The sequence below is a fragment of the Phasianus colchicus genome, chromosome 2 (assembly GCF_987193195.1).
Source record: "Phasianus colchicus chromosome 2, bPhaCol1.hap1.1, whole genome shotgun sequence".
NCBI lineage: Eukaryota > Metazoa > Chordata > Aves > Galliformes > Phasianidae > Phasianus > Phasianus colchicus.
The window spans coordinates 27,445,376-27,466,442 of NC_143437.1; the positions used below are offsets into that span (position 1 = coordinate 27,445,376).

The following is a 21,067-nucleotide window of genomic DNA, read 5'->3' on the forward strand; positions in this document are numbered from 1 at the left end:
TAGGTGCTTGGGCTTCATTGTGTTTTTCCTTCTTTCTTTTTGTACATAGGTAAGGTTTCCAAACTTCTAAGACAAATTAAAGCAGACAGACTCATAAAAGCTCGTGGTTCCCACAGGCCGACTTTATAACGAATACTAAATATCAGGAGAATTCAAATGGAATTGCAGGAGTTGATGATGATGAAAATACTAATCCAAACTGCCTGACCTTGTTGGCCCCAGTACACTTGCAAATCAGTCCTTTATTTGCACTTTATTAAACACACCTGGTTTTAAACTATGTATGCAGAGTTGGTTAAAATAGGATTTAAAAGTGTGTGTGTCTGGACTGCATCAACGCATCCTGCTGGGAATTCTGCAGTTAAAAACACAGTTCCCGATTAGAAGATTATGCTGAGGGCTAAGTGCAATGTAGGCATAGGCCTGTCTTGCAAAAACTCTTAAATAATCATAGAACCTGTATCAGAAAAAAATAATGCTTTACGTGATTTGCAGAATACACTGCAATTTACCAGGAAGAATAGTTATCTTGGAGGTCAGAGTAAGATATTGTAGAACTGATCTTGACATTTTGTGGGTCTGTGCTTGTGGCATTATATTGAAATAAAACATGGCCCTTTATTCTCAGAAAATTCTTTTTCTGTCTCTCTAAAATGTGGAAACAAAAATGATCAAAACTTTGCCAGCTTAAGCACTACTGCCAGCCATGGGTTTGGGTGCTTTCTTGACAGTTAAACAAAAACAAAGCAAAGCAAAAGAAAAAAAAAAAAAAAAAAAAAACAACCAAAAAAAAACCACTCAGAAAGCTCCCATGCTTTTTGGCTTCAAGTTTGGTGTGATGGAAATGCAGTCACTTGTTTGAAACCTTATAAACCTTATTAACAGGGCATTCTGTAAGTAGAGATTAAACCATTGGTTACAGCCATACATGCTGTTACAGTGAGATTAAGTGGTTGTAAAAAAGCTATTTTGCTTTTCAGTCAGCTGAGAGGGTTTCTTAACTGAACAAATGCTATCACAAGAATGTATCTGACTCACCATTATTAGCCTTTGCTTTAAGGAGCAGTGAAGGGCTTTTTATTAGCGATAAGCTGATTTGATTCAACTGAAAAAGAATGGATAGCTTCATTCTTTGTTATTAGCATAGGATTTCAGGCACTTCATAAACCAGGAAAAAGAATGGGTTTAAATTTAGCTGGCAAATGTTTGATCTGGCTGAAATCTTCGGGTGGACAGAGTCTGGATGCAGCCAGCATTAAAAATCCTGGTCAGATTACCTGAAAGCACTGGGCTGTGGGCTGGGATGCCTGTAAGTGAGGAGCAAAGCTATGAAACAGGAAATGATAAGCAAACTGTATAAAAAAACTACCAGGTTGAAATTCATGCTAGGAGTCTCTCTTAACTGTCTTTATGTCTGCAATGTAGGGGGAGCCATATATATCAGGTTTAAGGCTAGGGTTCATTTCAGCAGGAACAAAAGAACATCAGGTTTTCATCCGTTTGTCATTTATGCTGATGTTTTAGTTTGGAAAAGACATGGAGAGCAGTGCTCACATGTTACGTGCCTGTCTATCACCCATTTGAAGAGACTGAATAAACTATGAGGGTCATGCACTATGAGGTCAGACACGTATTTGGGCACATTGTGGTCGATAGTCTTATTCACTGCTTAGCACTGAAGCCTATCTTTCCTAGAATAGAGGCGTACTGATTGAGGCTCTGCCAGAAGCACTGACAGGGTGCAACATTGGCCCTCCAGAATAAAGTCTTCACCCTCTTTCTGGAAAAATAGAAACTGAGGGTGGCAAGCATTTAGTGGTAAGCATTCCTAGGTCTTCAGAGGCAAGGTACTGAAAATCCAGATGATAAGCCTGAAGCTACCATTGAACATACGGTAACCAGATTCACCAAATAAAAAAAAAAGTTGCCATATAATGTTTTTACTCAACACAGTAAACAAGTAATTTAAAGAAGCATAACCTCTGTGTGAAATGTGCAATCTGAAATTTGCTAAGTCTTACATAATGAATGAGAGGAGAAGGAAAGGAGGCCTTCTGTTGAAAACACTATTCACATGTAATTTTGAGAAATAATCAAATTCAGAAGAAAGGGTAGCGTCCCTTAAGATTCTTTTAAGGAGAAGGAGCCCAGTGGTTTGCTTTTAAAATACTGTTCTCATTGGAAATTCTTTTCTCATTGTCCTGTAGCGCTGCAGTGGCAAAATGTGGGTTTTTTAAAGTGAATTTAGTATAATCAAAACAACCTCACGTACATACATGCAGTAAACCACACTCTTTTGGCTTAACAGGACCAGGAACAAAACATATTTGTGGTCACAATCACAATCAACACTTCATCGGCAATTCCAGACAACAGTAGCAGAAAACAAAAACAGCATTATTCTATATGATCTAGATATCAAGCCAGACGGGTACCATCCATAGTATTATTTAAATAGTTTCTGTTCTGACTCATATTTGCAGTCTGATCGTGGCAGTGTTTTAATTCGTACTAAATCAGGGCAAGACTAAACATATAAACCAATGAGAGTCAGACACACTAAAACAATTAGAATAAACAGGAGAAACTTTGGCATGGCAATTGAAAACAGCAAAAGCAAGGAACAAAATGTAAGATGGAAAAACTCTTTAGATAGTCACAACAGCAACAGTTTTTCACTTGAATTCAAGAGAATGAGACGACAGCCCAAATTCTGGAAAATGATGTTTGTTAGGATGTTCAGAATTTGAAGTCTTAGTTTTTTTGGTGGACCTTAATCCTTCTCTCAGATTGCTTATTTTCACTAGGGAACAGAACTGGAAAGTAGGGCTTCAGGCTCCCTCTTGTAACCACTGTCATTGCAACAGGCAAACCAATTGAAGGCATTCACTGAAAGAAGACTTGGTGGAGAAAGCACTGACCTACGAAGCAGTGTGTTGCCAGAATGGACAGTAGTGACAAATGCATATCTGGAATTAAATCCCAGAGGAGTCTGATGGGTGTGTCAAATCACCTTCACTAACAGAGCACAATCTCTGCTTTTGCATAATGGCAAAGTTACCTCCGTTAGTGAATGAGATTCTAGCTCTTAAGCCTCTCCTGGTGGCTACTGTCTGCTGAAGTGCTGCAGTAAATGACTCACTGTCTCGTTGGAAATCCATGATCTTAAGTAGTGTGTGTACTTTCTTAAAGTGCAATACTTGGATCACTACTTTCAGCCTTTTTCTTTTTTGCAGGAATATGAAAAGGAATTTTCTTATGTTTCTTTTGTGGTAGCAGGAAAGTCTCACATAAAACTTTGCTCTGTTTCCAGGTCTTTCACATGTTCTCATTTCCACAGTTTCTCATGCATGCAGTCACCGGGTTTCAGAGTTTCTGTTCTTTCATATATTTTTTTCTGCTCTTCAGCTTCTCCTAGCAGCAGAGAAAAGTGTTCTAGAATCCTTCAAATCCGTTCCATTTGTGTTTTTGTTTTTATCTGTAATGCTTCCCCTGCAGCAGCCACTCCTCATTCTAGTCAATCTGCTGTTGCCAGCAGCATGGGAAAGCACAACTGAGAAGGAATACAAGCTTAGTCCAGTTGAGGAAATTAATCTTTTGGATCCAGAGAAAGGCATCAAGGCATGAGAGAATGTGTCATCTGTGAATTGTTTGCTTTATGTAATAGTGAAAAATCTGGGCTTGATTTCAGAGCCTCGTCTTCTTCTCTGACCTAGCAAAGTTTTGAATGTATAGTAAATGTAGGATGTGCAGGCTGTGTGCTTTGTTGTTCTGCCCTGATTACAGAGGACCTCAAATATGGTTTAGAACAAATCCCCTTTGGCTTCTCTTGCCTGACAAAAAGAAAGCTGCATCCTGGGGAAAAAAAAAAAAAATAGACAGTAAAAATCAGGTTGATGAAATTCTCAGTAACAGACTAAAGGAATAAAATTGTTCTATACAAATATAGTTTCAAGTATCCAAAATAGTTCAGGCTCTGCTTATCTCGTGTAGGACCTGATTGATCCAAAGCTCATTGATATCAGAGGAGGTTTTCCAGTGCTGCAAACTGATGTGAAATTGTCTCTGCCCCTTGAAATAGGAGTGTTTATTTCAGAATGCAACATAGTTTAATCTTTTCTGTATTAAAACTATTGGGAATTACATTCCACTCCTGAAGAGTTTCCATCAAAGTTCTTCTAACAATAAATAAATAAATAAATAAATAAATAAAATTGAAGAAGAGAAGATGGGCAAAAGTCTGACTGGGTTTTACTTAAAAACACAGGCTATCTAAGCTGAGGCCACCAATGACTTCTTTTAACCCATTACAAGAGCTGCATTTGCAGCCAAGTTTATAAACCACAAGGAAGAGACAGTGTACCATTGATGACAGCTGGTGCTTTCTGAAACGAACTGTTGTGTAGCAGAGGATGCTGTGGGTCCTGTGTGAGAAGGACTGGACATCTTAGAACACCTGCTCTACACTTGTCTTTGGTTCTTATCCATGAAAACTCTGTTTCTCCCTTCTTTATTGGAAACGTGGAAGTTTCAAAAGTCTTGGGAAATATAGATGTTAAACTACGTCTTTTAAGTTAAGGGGTTTCTTTAATCTAAGTGGAATAAAAGAGTAGCTTTCTGGATTCCATTTAATTGAAATCTCCTGCCCTTTCATTTGGTGTCTTTATTTTGTGTACTAATCTACTGTGTACTGTAATTAGGTGATGTCTTTCCTTCCAAAAGTAACTTCTTTTCAACAATAACTAATATGATTCTTAATTTTTAGATTTACCTAGTTCCGTTTAATAATATGCATTTAGTAGTGCTTTTGAGCTAAAGAATGCTTGTTACAGTACTATAGTCAGGCCTGTACTATATAAATGCCATATCTGTAGTAATTTCTTTGTCTTCCCAGTAATCAAAAAGTAGCACTGCTTGCCCTACTTGGAAAAGATTTTGGAGTTCCGGGACCAAAAGTGAAGGGATTTGGCTTTGTAGAAAGATAGAGAAAAGGTGGAGAGAAACTGGAGGAAGGTTTTGAAAGGGCAAAATGATAGGCGTGAGGTTTTATAGCAGAAAGTGTGAAGAAGCTGTGGAGCTGAGGCTGAGAAAAAAGGCAGGGGAACTACAATTCTAACAGCTACAGCTCCCCAGCTGTCCAGAGAGCCCCTGTTTTTCTGCTTCGCTTCCTGCCAGCTCAGGCAGAGCTGCCTGCTTGTTTTCTGCAGTTTTCTCACATGGCTGCTTGGCGAGGCTTAGGAAAAAGCTCTGTTCTAGTCTTGCTGTCTTCTCCCAGCAACAGCATTTTGGAAGATACAGCACCCAGTAAGTCCTCTGTTACCTCCTCCTTCCCATGAATGAGTTCCCAGATGTCTGCTTCTGTTCCTACCAGCTGCAGTGTCTGGTCTGTTTAAGTTTGTAAATTGCTTTGAGATCCTTTAAGATGAAAGGTTCTACTTAAGTGAGATCATTATCACCTGCTGCATTTCTCCACTCCCTGTTCTCAGCCCAAACTTCTTTTCTCATTTCATCTTAGGGTCCTACACAGCGCTCAGCATTCCCAGCTCTCAGCAACACAAAGCTTACACACAAATATCAGCTTCCAATCTTTTAAGTTGTTTGACGCCTCTCAGATTACTTCAGAGCTGAAGGTTAAATATATGTATTTTCCTGAGCCGATGCCAAGATGCTTAGCACTTGCCACATTGAGATTGTACTTCTGAATTTGCCTCTGACTTCATGTTATTTTGTATGCTTCAAGAGACTGTATGGTTCTCTTCCTCCCACTTCTGAAGCACTTACTCATTCTAGGAAGCGTTCCAGCTACAATGTTGTTCTGTGATCCTGCCCTGTATTCTCATAGCTGTACTTTGTTCATGCTCATGTGGTTAAACTGTGAGCCTGTCAGGGCAGGGATTTCACTCCTGTCTGGAGCAGTGAGTTTATGGAGAGGAACCCTGACATGAGTTCAGAGGGCTCTCTGTATTCAGCAATTCAGAGGCAGTAATACAGCGTTTGGACAGCAGAACTCCTGTGCTGTTCAGCCACTCTTTTAGCTCTTGCCTTCATCTTCCATATTTTAACTGACAAGTAAGAGAGGTTTTTTACTATAAAGTAACTGTGTGCTTACTCCCAGTGTCATTCACATTCCACTGAAATTTCCCTCTTTCCTACTAAAATGAGGTCATCTTAAACCTGTGTTTATGGTACTGCAGTCATTTCCATGGCAGTAGACTATGATATCATCAGTGGAGGATTATGCCCTTCCTATGTGTGTTAGCAATTAAAAATTATGGTTTGTGAGATAAAACTAGTGTTTACCAAGCTTTTAGGTTTAGTCCATATGAGGCAAGGAAACTATTGCTTAATTCTCTAGAGAGTTCACTTGGGTAATGGAGTAAATGAATCCAGAAACATTTTGATCCTAGCAGGTGATAAGTTTTTGGGGTGTATTTTCCAAGGGGGAGAAGAAAATCAGCTACTCCATCTTGTGTTCTTGCCATGCAAAGAGCACTCATCTGAAGCACCACAGTGCTCCTTGTTCTGCATTGTTCAGAGCTACTCCCTGGTTTGATTCACAGCACCACAAGTTTATAGTCTCACGAGACTGGCATTTTTTCCCTTTCGAGGTCAGTAAACTATTAGACACTACCCACAAAAGTAAAGCAGTGTGCCTATCAGTCTTCTCATCTTTTTAATGGGTGCCTTCTTTGCCAGCTATCAGTAGCTGAATCTCTTTATTGAACCTTCCCGAGTATGTATGTGGTTTCTCATTGTCTGGTGACAGCCGAGGCCAGTTTCAACACTGATGGCAAAGGAAAGTTCATTCATTTACAATGCACTGTCCACTGTTATAACTGCTGCTTATGCTAGAAGATGCACATGGTAGGTTAACAGCATTACTTGTTTCATCTCTTTAAATACTTCAGAATTTTTAAGTCAAGAAGGTAGAATTTTCTAAACAAGAAAGAAATAGAAGAAAAAGCTGACAGAGGAGGGAGGTCATCAGTCTAGATATTGCAACATGAGCCAAAATTTGTAACCATGTTATGGTTATGGATTTTAATTACAGAAATATGTGACTCCTGTGCTCTTTTCATCCCGCCTGCTTTCCCACATAAGAGAATTGAACTCTCTTAAAATCTCTACTTAAGTAGTCTGGGACAGAGCATTAGAAGAGAATCTCAAAATGCTGAGCCCAATTACATAAAAGACTTGTGTGTATCCATTTTCACCGAGTGTCTAGGATTTGAAAAAGTTCTTCCTGAAATTATTCCCACCTTAGTTACTGCAATACAAAAGAGCTTCTTCTCTCACTGAAGTTCATGGAGACAGAACCAGTCAATGCCACGCTGGAATGGAATAAAAAAAGACACAATTCTTGTGTGCAGTTTTTTTGAGACTGATATGCCTCAGCTTTTAGTGAGCATACAGCCAGCTGATGTTAGAGCAGCCACCTGAGTGTCTTCATCTGCCACTGGAAAACCCAGACTGATACCTCTGAAGAAAGTGAGAAGTCAGAAACTAATAACATTATGATCAGGGAAGGAGGCTGTTGGAATAAAAGCCCAGTTACCATTTTTCCAATAAAAACATCAGGAGTGAAGCATTTGTGTTAATTTCTGCTACAGAAAGATGTAATTTTGCCTCAGCAATTCACAATAGCATATGGCCATTGCTTCACATTATAACAGCCCCCTTCACAGATGTCACAACTGTCATCTTTTGCTTTTTGTAGAATTCCTGGGTACTATACAGTTGCAAATAATTAGAATCCAAACCAGTGATCCACTGGGCATTGCTATTGTCAGTACTTCAAGGTATTCTTATGGCTCCTGCTCTATGCTAATGATGGAGATAGATTATTACATTGGATTATTAATGGATCTAAATTTTCTTGCCCCACTGAATACTTCTTTACTACATAAATTCCACAGGTTTTGTTGTTGTTGTTACTTTCCCTGTTCTCACTGAAAACGGTTTTTGACTATTTAAAATAACCTATCTTGTCCTCCTAGTTTGAAGATCTTTGCCATACAAGAATTACTGAATTAAAGGGGAAATTTGCTAAAGAAATTCCTTAGAAAATATTTTTCAGAATACATACAACTGTTATGCATTATACTTTAACACTCAACACTGATACTCTTGTATTTTCTCTCCTCCCCCATTCCCCGCCCCCCAATGAGCCTCAGAGTGATATGATGAATAGTTATGTTCTGTCTTGTTAATGAATTACTTTCTGGCTGTACTATTAATGGAAATAACTGTTTTCCTAGATGTATTTCTAGACATAAATATCTTTGGGTAAATTTTAGTACTCCTGACAGTAAAGAGCTTCTGGCACAAATCAAAAGCTGCAATAAAGATCGTACAGTCGATGGTAACAAATTTGTGTAAAAACACTCCAGGCAGGCATATATATGATGTTGCCTAGAGGAGCTGTCTGAGCTGTTCTTTCCATAGGAGTTTACTAGTAAGGTTTTGGTGCTTGTTTTATAAGGCTCTAGTTGTTAGCTCCTATATCAAGCTCCAGTAAATTATTTGATGCTGACATTCCCGGTTCCTTCCAAGCCTAGCAACGTATACTTTGAGCCTGAAGAAAATACATAAAGGTTTTTTACCAGTGTGGTGCCTAAGTAGGTGCAGAACACGATGATCCTTCTGACACGTAATTATAAAATAAGAAGGTGGTAATGTTCCCGAATATATCGGTTGTGCACTCTTTTATGGGTTTTATTATTTCTTCTTTCCATTTCTGACTTCACTCCGTTTTCTCTCCTTTTATTTCCCTGTACTAGATCAATAGCATGTCATCCCTGAACCATCTATGATTTTCTCTTGTTTATCTCCACCTCTTGTTGTTATCTTTCTGCAATGCATTTATTTGCTATATTGCTCTTTTTTCTGCCCCTCATCTTTTCATAAATAACTTTTGCTTCCAAAGAATCAGAATTCCCTTTTGCTAATTTACTGCCTCCATCACTTCCCATACTTCTTATCTTCTCAGCTCCCTGTTTATTTAAAATGTGTAAAACTTGATAGTATACACAGCAGAAAGAAAAAGAAGGAGCGTTGGTCATTACTGAAAATAAAAGATAGGAAGGAATATGAAAGACAAATCAAATTCAGTACTTATGTGGAAAAAGAAGCATTTCCCATGTTCTCATCTGTAATGAGAATGAATATACCTCCTTTCTTCTAATTCCCTGATCCCGTTAATATTATTTATTGGGAATATCTTACTATTATTCAATCTGTTGGGTTTTTAGCCAGATAGAACTAAGTGAAGAATGACCTGTTGGGGAAAAGCAGTTGGTGGTTTTGCTGGAGCTCAGCAGTACACCGTATAGAGGCAGTGAAAGTGAGCAGATAATCCATCGGTTTTCATTCCCTGTTGCTCATTAAATCATGGGCATTACTGGAGATATGAGAGTTGTCTGTTGGCAGGTATTGCAAGCCAGGGCTATGCAGATTTACATAGAATCATAGAATAGTTTGAGTTGGAAGGGACATTTTAAGGTCATCCAGTCCAACTCCCCTGCAGTGATCAAGGACAACTACAGGTACATCAGGGCGCTCAGAGCCCTGTGCTGCCTGACCTTCAATGTCTCCAAGGATGGAGCATCCACCACCTCTCTCTGGGCAACCTGTTTCAGTGCGTCACTTTCTGATATTCACATCTTTCTGATGTTTAGAGGTCTGCCTTTCCCCAGAAAACTCAAATTGTGAAAAAGGTAAACGCAGTCACCCAGAGGAGATTCCTTCCTGCCATGACTGAGTTAACCATGTCTGACAAAGGCAAGCACCCTCTGCACACTGCAAATTCTTGTCTTTGCCACACAAACTTTAATGTTGTTGTAATACAAGACTCTAGTAGACACCTTTATGATGAGAAGGAATTTAAAGTACAGCTTTGTTTATTGGTGAATCAAGGTAAGCTAGCTTCAAAGCAGAAATTTAGCTACTGAAGGATTTTGGTGTACTTACATATGTTGTAAGTACATTTATTAATAAATTGAGTCAGTATATGTAAACTAAAGTTTTTGCTTACACTTTTCAGTTGTGACCCATATGGATTCTGAAGGAAACACTGTACTTAGAAATTTGTTGAAAAACTTCATGGTTATCAAAATTATTGTCTTGGCCACAAGCTTTTAGAGCAACTTTTTACTGGGGAACACAAATAGTATTTAGACTGCACTACTTCATCTTGATAACTATGTAGTGAAAACACAGCTATGATGCTGCTTTTAGTATTGTAGTTCATAAAGCAAATGTGCTTGTGTACAAAATGTCCATTAATAATGCGGAGAGTGGTGCAGGAGGAAGGGGAATAAACAGAGGAGAGGACTTTAGGGAGATCAACAGCTGATATTTTTTTCTGTGTGAGGGTGAAACAGAAGCATAGATTACTTCGTTGATTTACCATTATATAAAAAATTATGCTGACAAGAACTAGGACCCTGTGACCTATCTAGTTTTATATTAACATATATCTTCTTAATCATTCAGAGACATGGAAAGATCACTCTTTGCTTGGGTTGCAAAGGTTATTTTGTTTTGTGGGGATTTTTTTTTGTTTGTTTTCTGCTTTAAGCCTGGTATTTTATGAAGTTACAGTGTTCTGTTCAGCATAGGAACTGTAGGAAGCCTTCTGCAGTGCTAGGTGAGAACAGCATGTTTCGGAAACAGTCTATTCTAACATCCCCATCACATTGCCTTGAAAATAATTATGTAACTGCAGTTCCAAAAATAATGTAATAGAGAGACATCAATGAAGAACAACGTGGGAGGGAAATAAAAGTTAGAGAGTAGTAATTTTGAAAATTTCCACAATCTTTTTAAAATACAAAACAGATGTTTTGTAAAAGTGATGGAATATTTGCTGAGGCTTAAATATCTCAGGTTAGATTCATGTATTTTTTTAATCTCTTTTGAGCGTCCAGTTCAGAATTACATCACCAGTGTTGTGCCCACCTTTTCCCCAAAAGTTAACTGCCAGAAGTGTGAGGAAAGGCTTATTGTTCCAGGAAAAGCTTTTTACTTTGTTCTGAAACTTTCAGCTTTCCGGTATAATTTAGGAACTCTGATCTCATGATGATGTCATTTCAGTGACGTGCACTATAGTGTGCTACTGTAAAAGCTGCAGGATATTCAACTGAGTGCCTTCTTTGTTCCATCTTTTAAGATCTAGTAAGGGCAAAATTTACCCCTGTACAGAAGGTCAGCAGAAACATTCATTGAAATCCTTGTTAGAGGGCTATTTACATCCATTCTCACTCTATACATTGTGTGTTTTGGTCTTTTTAAGCTGAGGTTGTGATTGCACAATAGTGTTTTGGAAGAGGTAAAGCTCGTATAAGAAGGTACCACTCTTGTGGCCCTCATGTAGTCTCAAAAAAATTGAATTTTTTCACTTGCCAGAGATGTTCACCATTGTGTCAGTTCAACTGTTGACCCATTTAGTAATGAGATCTATGAAATAGTCTGTCTTTAGAAAATATATATGTATGTATTTGATAAAATGCATGTGTTTCTTTGATCACAAATCTGGGTGGAAAGATTCCTGCTGCTCTGCTCTAATTCATCATTTGTGACGTGGTTACAGATTGTAAATTATGTAAAATCAAGCAAGTTTTAGCAAAATCTTCAGAATGTAAGATGGGGTAAAGTTTTTATACCTCACACTGCCACTGTACTTCAGCACTGTCCTGTGAAAGGATTGTTCTTTAGCCATCAATTATTTTGCCAGGTACCAGTTTGGGTACTTTTATTACACTGTTATGTGTCCTAGCAAGAGAACCCAGACCATCCAAGAAATGGTAGCCAATTATATGAGTAGTATGAAAAGTGAACTTTTTTAAAGAAAAACTTGTCATATTCAGGGAAGAATACATTGAGTATTTTCTATTATTTCCAATTGTCTCTAATTTTTTTCTGTCGTAGAGATTTGAAGTGAGACTAAGAACCTAGAACTGGATAGCCCAATATTTAAACCAAGCTGTAGTTAACTGCATTCCTGAGGTAATCTCTTCATAAGTTCTGAAAGTTTTCTACCTTCCAATAAGATGCTTTAGTGGATTATTAAAAGGGATGAAAGCAAGAAGGAGTCAAGAACATCAGATTTTGAAAAGAATTGTGGTCTTTTTGTCTCCATATTATGGATACTTTCCCATAGCACATGTTCAAATCTTTAAAAATTAAGTGAGACAAAAGAGACTGAGGCTAAACCAAAATATTACGCCAGATCCAAAAGAGGTCTGAGACTTTTTCACCACAATGATGTACTAATATTCCTAGTTAGAGGCAAGAGCTGTTCTTTCCTTTGTATTTGTTCGGCTCTGAGGAGCATTAAAGCCCAGTAAATTGTATGTACTAGACAGTGGCTAGCTACACCTACTCTAATCTCCCAGGGATTTTCCCCATTTTAGGGAATTCCCAGGAGGGGAAAAGAGCCAGTTTTATTCAGGGATTCAAAGAGAGCAGAATCAAAGCTAAATTCTAAGCCTTTACATTATATTCCTGTTCATTAAAATACCTTTAAATGCATCATTTCTGCTACTTTTTTCATACCCTTCATTATTTTCACTGTTCTTCAGGAGAAAAAAAAGATGTTTAAATATTCTTTAGATACTATGTAAATGACAGTCATCATAGATAATGTGATATCTAATCTAACATACAAATTCTCTTCCCCTCTGAACTGCCTGATGAGAATATTGTTTTTCTTTTTTCTTTCTTCAAAAGAAAAACGTTGACATACGTCTTTTTTTTTTTTTCTTTTCTTTTTTTTCTCATGCATGCTAAAACCACGCTGTTTCCCAGAAATAAACTGGACTTTATGCTTTTCTTCAACATTCCTACAGAACCAAGTATGCTGTACCATGACCTAAGCCCTGGTTACATAGCATCCCATGTGTTCACCAGACAGGGCAGTATCAGTGGCACAGTGCAGCATGCATGTATGGCTACAGGGAAGGCAGTGCTGCTGCTTCCTCAGTCACCCCCTCCTCAGTCCTTGCAACATCATCTGGCTCACCCTGCCTGCTGGACACCAGCATGGGTCAGTTAGCTGATCCTAATTAAAATGACCTGTGGAAAAAAACCAAAACAGTTTGCATTAGTGAACTCTGTAAGCAATAAGGGTAATCAGAGAATCATAGAATGGCCTGGGTCAGAAAGGACTACAATGATCATCGTCTAGTTTCAACCCCCCTGCTATGTGCAGGGTCGCCAACCACCTGGTTGCCCAGAGCCATATCCAGCCTGGCACAATGAATGCACAGTGAGCTTTGGGAAAATGCTTTTGTATCAGCACGGTCTTACATCAGCTTAAGCTGACAGTAATAGTGTACTTTTGTAATATTTTTGCATGTTGAAAGCACTGAACAGACACTGGTTAGGCATCAGGAATCGGAAGCAAACTGTGATTAATTTCAAGATTAGTTTATGCAAATACTGCTTATGTGCATTGTTCCCTTTCTTTTCCTCCTTCCTTCAGACACGGTATTTCCGATTGTGATCTAGTCACTGCTAGATGGGAACTGTTCAAGAAAACCAGACTACTATGGAAAGTGGCATTCATAACTCAGTTAGTTGCATTTCACCTCTGATTCAGTGCATCACTGAGGTAGTGAAAGGTTCTATTCTTCTTCCAGTGCCACCAGTCCTAAGGGATATCTGTCTAAAAACACAAGTGCTAACCAGCTCTAGCCTTTAACAGAACTTGTGGCACACACTAGATAAAGGGTCAAAGTTAATGCAGTGGTGAAATTCTTATTTGTGTACTTCTATTTATGCCAAACCTCTGAAGCATAGCTGGATGTAAGAATCTTCGTTTCCCACAAAAAACTGTGGGTAGTGCTGCTGTGTGCTTTTTACGTTTAAATATTGTTTTGTTAAAACTGTTGAAATTTTGAGTGATTACATTCCTTTATTTGTAGCCCAAAGCATTTCAGGATGTTTTAGTCTGAAAGTTCCTCCATAAACATGATCTGTATTACTGTGCACGATTTGCAAAACATATTCTATAGTTATTTTTTTCCCCCATCTAATAGGTCTTGGGGGATTTCGCATTTAGTTTCTGGTTGCTCAGAAGACATGAGATCAATATCCTTTACACCATTTATCCTCTCAAAGCTGTGGAGAATTTGACGCATGAGCTAAGAGCAGTCTGTTAGTTAGCAACTTAAACTACTTTTTTCATGTCAGTGTTTTCAAATTATGCCAAAGTTGTAAATAGCTTTACAAAACACTTTATGTAACAATTCTGAAAACCAGTGTGACAGTTTTTCTAATTAACTTATGTAGCCTAGTTTTGGAGTAACGTTGGCTGTTTCATCACTTTTAGGCCATTTTGAGTATTCTTTGTGGTACCATCAATAAGCCAAGCATTTATAGGGTTCCTTATACAAATTGCTCATCACTGCCTGCTCATAACAGAAGACTGAAATGCTTATTAAAGTAGTCTGATCTGAACTGAAAGTTAGTGCAGTTGCAGAATTAAATGACAAGAGAGAAGTGTTGCATTTGGGGGAAAAAAAAATCTTGAATTCCTATGTCAGTGAAAGTGAAACTTTCAGGCTATGTATATAGATCAGTACTTTGAATTTGTTTAATATGGAAGATAAAAATAGGCTTCTGGAGCATAGAACTGTTCTGAAAGGACTGGTGATCGTGCCTGAAATGCAATGAGGTAGGTTTTTTTGTTTACAGTGAGCTACAGGAACTCACTGCATGTTCTTACCTAGGCTGTTAGCCTATTTTTAAAATTGGCTAATTACAAATCACTGTTCCAACTTGATCCTTTGCCCTTTGCCTTGTACCTTTTCATCAAAGCAATAAAAAAGGTCATCTTCCCGTCTTCAACAAGCTGTTTGATTCCCACAGGCAGTTGTTTTGCTGTCCTACTTGAAACACCGAGGCGCAGATCCTCACCTCACCGAGCCTGTTTTTTCACCAGTGTAATTATGCTGCTTTCATTGGAGTTGCGTGCTGATGCCAACATAACTGCGAGAAGAATCAAGTTGTGGTCTAGCCACTGTTAAAACAAGAATATGTATGGGTGAACGTGCTTCTCACAAATACATGTGATCTCAAAGCAGCACCATTAGCAGATGCCTGCTGGGATGTCACAATTGTTCATCTTTCTCTAAAAATACACGAGCTTTTTGCAGAAACAAATTCTATTTAGAATGAGCTATAATCTCCTAAAACACCCTAAGGAAGGAAGATGAACTGAGACCTGTTACCATTTTCTCAGTGTAGAATTGAAATCAGGAGACGGTGTGTGCTAGAGGATTGAGCTCATCTTTGCTTTTGGTTTTGCTAGTGGCTTCTTGGCTGACCCAAGGAACAAGAAGGCAAAAGGACTTGCCTAAGTTTCACACCCACAAAACAGGAATGACAATGTTGTTCTGCTTTTTAAAGTGTAGTGAGATCTGTCAAAGAAATGAGCTGCACAAGAGCTGCTATTACTATTGCTTACCAAGGCTGAGCATAACAACTATTCTTTGCTGAGTGACACATAATTCTGGAAGTATGCATGCAGAAGCCTGACAGTGACCAAACAGGAGCTTCCTTGTCTGAGTTTTGTGACCTTCATTCTCCGGTCCACAACAATCACTATTTTGGCTTCCAATGACACATAAAATTGAGAAAATAGCAATAAATTATAGATGTTACTATTAATACACCTTGTTCATTACTTCTATCATTACACTTTGTTCCCTCAAATGTTAGTTACTCTTTGTTGTAAACAACCTGCCAGAGGCTGCTGTGGGAAACTGCTTTAATTTACCAACCCCTTCCATATATACAAGGTACTTATAATTGTAAATCACCATTACATTTTTAGTTAAAATGCCTTAAACATTTCCGAACTGAATGTTACCTGGCTCTACATGCCTGGAAACAAAGTAAGTGCCAGTAGCTGTACTTGTGAGTCTTTCTGGGGTTTCTCTCCGGTCCTCCATACAGGAAAGCCTGCTGATCGGGTACCATACCCTCACACAGAAACTTGGGGTGCTGTGTTAGCAAACATCCCTAATTAGTGTTTGCATTCCAACTGCATATCTTCAGAAACTAACTATTGCTGAGGGACAGAGCCATAACAGCTGCCTCAGAGCAGAAATCTTGTGGGAGTTAAAGACTTACGTAGCTTCACTAGTTTAGATTTCATTTTCATCGTGATCCTAAACATTGGACATATGGATGTTGAAACTGAAAGTTAATAAGAAGAAAGTGCTTGCTTTTTCTTGAAAACTTTCATTTGGTATGGCTGTGTTCTGGCATTTACTCCATTAAGGTTTTGTAAACCCTAACGTGCCCTAAAATTTGCTGTATAAAGTGAGAGTAATATGAACACATCCCTCATGTGCTTTTCAGGCAGCAAACAGTAGTGACTTACTAGTGTAGAAGTGTGTCACCTTTTTCTGAATTGGAGGGCTGGCAATTTTGAAGCTGTTCTAAGATTTACTGGCAAAATGTTAGAAAATGACAAACAGAGGTGAAGTGAATCTTGCTTATTAGGGCAGATTCCTCTGCATTCCTGCCAACTCCCCTTTGCCCATGGACTCTTTCTTTCCTTCAGACTTTTGGCAGCCTGTTCAGGCTACCTGCATGTGGGCTGAACAGGTTGAATGACCTTGCAGGAGGCCTTTCTTCTACACTTGCTGTGAGCTTGTTTGTAGCTTAGGAGATAGTAGGAATTACATTTTTAAAATGTATCCCTGGGATGCATGGTTTGAGGAGGCAGAAATTTGGGTAATCTGAGTGTTGTAAACACAGCTTTGAGTTCTGTATTTCTAATAGACGTGGGAAAAGGAAGTGTAGCTTTGCATTCAGAGAACTTCTCCCCCGTAGTCTTGAGGGAGTGTTTTCTTTCTTTCACTTTTTTCTGGAGATAGCAGAATGTCTGGTGGCATTAACAACGTTACGATTCTGTTTTGTTGTTTTTCAAAATGGAAACTAAACCAAACTGTCTTGATGCATCCCCAATGGGTCTCCACTTGTATTATTAGTGCTCCTCCGTCTGGGCACCCATCCTCAGAAAGACGTCAGTGTAATTAGAGTCAGTTCAAAAAGCAACAGAATGTTAAGAAGTTGTAAGGTTTGATTTAAAAGAGAGAGTAGTCACCGCTGAGTGACAGCAGAAGGGAGGAAAGCTTTGATAGGGATCTACAATTTTCAGGGGTGTGAACATCAACAAAGTGAAAAATTACTTAGGGTGGTTCAAGAGTGTATAATTAGATGTAATGAAATTAAATGAACAGTGTGTAAAGGTGAGCTGAATGTTGCAGTAAAACAACATGAACAGTAAGACCTATAGATTTATTATGTATCTGTATTGAATTAGGACTGGGGAATCCCAGTCAGGGATCAACTGCTTCTTTTTCTGGTCGAAACATGAAACAAACAACAGAAATGCAATCCCTCTCCCAAGTAATAAATAAGCGGCTTGACTGAGTGGCATATAAGGAATAAACATAAACTGGTGGTTTGTGGAATAGAGACCCTAAAAGGACTTTCTAGTCTTTTATGTTCGTATTGAGTGGCTGTTGGACCATTTAAAATTGTAAGAATGTAACTCTTATTTTGAAGATGGTTGCTATTTTCAGTCATTAATGTATGTAAATATTGCTTTAAATTGGAATAGCTTTACCACGAGATTGCCAAAAGCTGGAGAAACTATCCTCGGACAGAAGTTTTTCATTGGTTTTGGTGGGAAAGGAGCCAATCAATGTGTCCAGTCTGCTCGACTTGGGGCCAAGACCTCTCTGATCTGCAAGGTAAGCGCTGACTTGCTCTTGGATTGCAGCTGAACGAAATGTTCATGCAAATTCCAGTAAACCTTTGGTTGTCTAACAGAAAAGGGCTTTGTTGTTGTTGTTGCTTTTTTTCTTTCTTTCTTTTTTTTTTTTTAAATCCCTCTCTAATTCCCTCTTCTTCTCCTTATTTCAGCTATAAATTTAAGCATGAAATATGACCAGGAGGCTGTTCTAAAAACACTGCCAGAACCAAAGAGTAGTTGGCTAGAGATCTGGCAGAAATTGCACATAAATAAAGATTGCAAAATTTAAATTGATTTACCACAAAAGGAAGAATTGAGGAAAATTAGAGATGTTCAAAATTCAAGTAAACTTGATCCTTATGCTCCCCATTGTTAGAATTGTCAGGGCTTCAGTGATGACATTCAGGTGCTAGATATTGCAGTCAACCAGCAATTTACTTTGTAGATGATTATAAAAAACAAACACTGGTAAAATAGTAACAAATTCAGGAAGGAATATAAATAGACCATTGGACTGATTCTGCCTGGCAGACACTATATTTTTGCAGTGCTTTTCTTTTATTTTTGCCATTAAATGTTATTGGTTTTGAGTGATCATTATTAAGGGTAATATTGAATTTTATCTCTTTGTAGCCTTATTGTCTAACCCATACTATCTGCAGATGAAGCTTCAGATGGCCTGGATGCACTTTGTTATTGCCATAGTGGGGAAAGGATGCTGAATTTGTTGGATCATCAGCTGCTAGGGCTTTTTATGGAGTATCAAAGACATCTCAAGGAAACCTTTCTCACTACTTATAACCTTATATTTAGATGAAAGATTGATAGCTATAAATCTGAATTATACCTTAAAGCACTTCTGTGGGTCGTTATCACTAGTTGTTCTATAGTCCTGTTTTTTGTTTGATTTGTTGTTTGGGTTTGTTTTGTTGTTTTTTTTTTGTTGTTGTTATTGTTGTTGTTTTTTAAATTTATACTGAGAATGTTTGTACTTTTTTAATATTTAAAGTATTTGATCATCTTTGCATTCAGGAGTGATCAGATTCTAGCACAAGATGAGTTGGCAATGAATTCTCTGCTAACATTTCCTGCTAAATGTTAAAGAGTTTTTTTTTCACTGAAAGTGTGAATTTTGTTTTAATTTTTAATGGTCTAAGCTATGTTCAGTGAATACGTGTTCCTGGAACCATTTGCATTCCTAATAAAATTTAGTAATTTCTAGTTACTTTCCAAAATATCATATTTATGCCATTTCAGTAAAACCTTTCTTTCTTTCTTCCTTTCCTTCCTTCCTTCCTTCCTTCCTTTCTTCCTTCTTTCCTTCCTTCCTTCCTTCCTTCCTTCCTTCCTTCCTTCCTTCCTTCCTTCCTTCCTTCCTTCCTTCCTTCCTTCCTTCCTTCCTTCCTTCCTTTCTTCCTTTCTTCCTGTTTTGTATTTATTGGAGAAGAGAAATGGTAAGGAATCATATTTCTCTAGTATCTATAAATGTTTGTCTATATTATTTTTTATATAAAGTTATATATAAAGTCATTATTTACTTTTCAAATCGTATAGCCTTTCAAAATAGTCTCTTCTCAGAGCTGTATGATATTTTATCTGCATAGATCAATGGGAAACCATATAAAGTCACTTGTTGAATGTAACTGAGAAGAGCTGGATAATAGGAAGACATTACAATTCAGTTATTTTTAGCTTAACAAGTCGTCTTATGTATGCAGTGGATGTTAAAGGCAGATTGCTCCTCATACAGCTCTGCACACAGTACATATTTATGCTTCGGTTGTAATTCCCAACAGGAAGCAATTGCTGCTACAATCTGAGGTTCTGGGAATGGAATCAGTATTAGTACAAGAGGGACATTCCACTGGAGTGTGGCTTCTTCTCACAAAAACTGTAGTTTAGACAGAGGATCTACTCAACAAGAGTAAACACAGACATCTCAGGTCAAATGACAAGGCATTCTTCATACGTGAGAGCTTTAAAACATAAAAGAGAGGCAGTGACGATCTCTTCAGTGTTTGAGAAAGGGAGCCTTAAGATGGCTGAGAGGTATATGTAGCATAGAATGCCGTTGATTTTAATTTTAAATCCAAATACCAAGTTTGACTGGTGGAAATGCAAACATTGTTCCACTTCGTGCCTGAAAATTAGTGGAAGTGAGTGCTGTTACTCTGGGTTATCAATATCTATCACAGTATTGATCTTTAAACTGCCTTCTTCAGTTTGCTTGGTACAGTAAAACAACATATTGATGGAACAGATGCAGCTTTGAAAAGACAAGAAAGACAGTAGTTCAGAGAAGCATACAAGATTGTCATCAGGGAACTAGAGGATCTAAGAGGATAAGTGAATTGCTTGTCTTCATATAAGAATGCCTTTGCAGAACTGGAAAATGCACGGTGGTCTTGAGAGGGTCCAAAGCCACCATCGTAGCAGTCATTATTAAAAAAATCTGCTAAGCAGCCTAGATTAAGAACACGGAAGGAGGTTTATCTGAAAGACATTGTATGTGCTGAAAAAAAATCCTGTTTTACTTCTGACAAACAATTTGGGATGGTCTTCACTGGACATTGGTATCAGTAGCCTGATAAAGCATATACTAAATTCTACTTAATCCTCAGCTGCATTTCGTTCTTACTCAGAAAGTGCTGGACTACCAGGATATGTAGTGATCTCTTTAGATGATCTATAAGCCAAACTGAGGAGAAAGTACTTGAATGCTCACTTAATTGTAAGAACTTAGATATATCTAAGACACAGACCAGATTATGATTGCTGTCTCCAATTGTTTTCATGTTTTCTGTTAACCCCATACTTTTCTTTAAAACCATTCTCAAAGCAATAGAGAGAGTAAACACTCTCCAAAAATGTATATGTAGAATAGAAAAAATGGTCAAGAAGTACATGTTTTTGTTGCAATTAATTTTCAGGTACAGATGAGTTTGATTCTTTTAGCTATTATGGTGCCAACCAGCTCTCCTAGCTGCATATGGGAAACATAGTAAGCAAGGAGAACCAGGTTGAAAAATACTGATGTAATTCCACTCATGCTAATGTGCAAACCATGAGACCATAATGCATGTCTAACTGCTATTGTTAAGAACTCAAGAAAGAAGAAATGCTGCTTCAGCACATATAATGTTCTGTGGTCAACAGAGTAAGACATTTAGTTTTCTATTTATCCAGTAGTCTGTCTGGCAGCATTAGAGCAAAAACAAAAAATGTTGAAAACAATGTTACATAATTTGACATGGTCAGTAAGTATGCCTTTAATCTAAAATGAGTCTGATTCCC

General features: G+C 38.0%; 1 protein-coding gene and 1 long non-coding RNA gene across 3 annotated transcripts in view; one reads left to right on the plus strand and one right to left on the minus strand.

Moving 5' to 3' along the window:
• Positions 1–21,067, plus strand: part of RBKS (ribokinase) — a 66,352-nt gene that overhangs the window by 981 nt on the left and 44,304 nt on the right. For both annotated transcript variants that reach the window (XM_031594440.2, XM_090135186.1), the window contains exon 2: positions 17,639–17,771. In XM_031594440.2, coding sequence (XP_031450300.2) covers positions 17,639–17,771 — 133 coding nt within the window. The remainder of the gene's footprint in view (positions 1–17,638; positions 17,772–21,067) is intronic.
• LOC149918910 (uncharacterized) lies at positions 778–17,629 on the minus strand. The gene is made up of 3 exons (XR_016464085.1): positions 14,808–17,629; positions 12,987–13,074; positions 778–3,855 (listed from the first exon to the last, which is right to left on the minus strand). It is a non-coding gene; the product is annotated as an uncharacterized LOC149918910 (long non-coding RNA).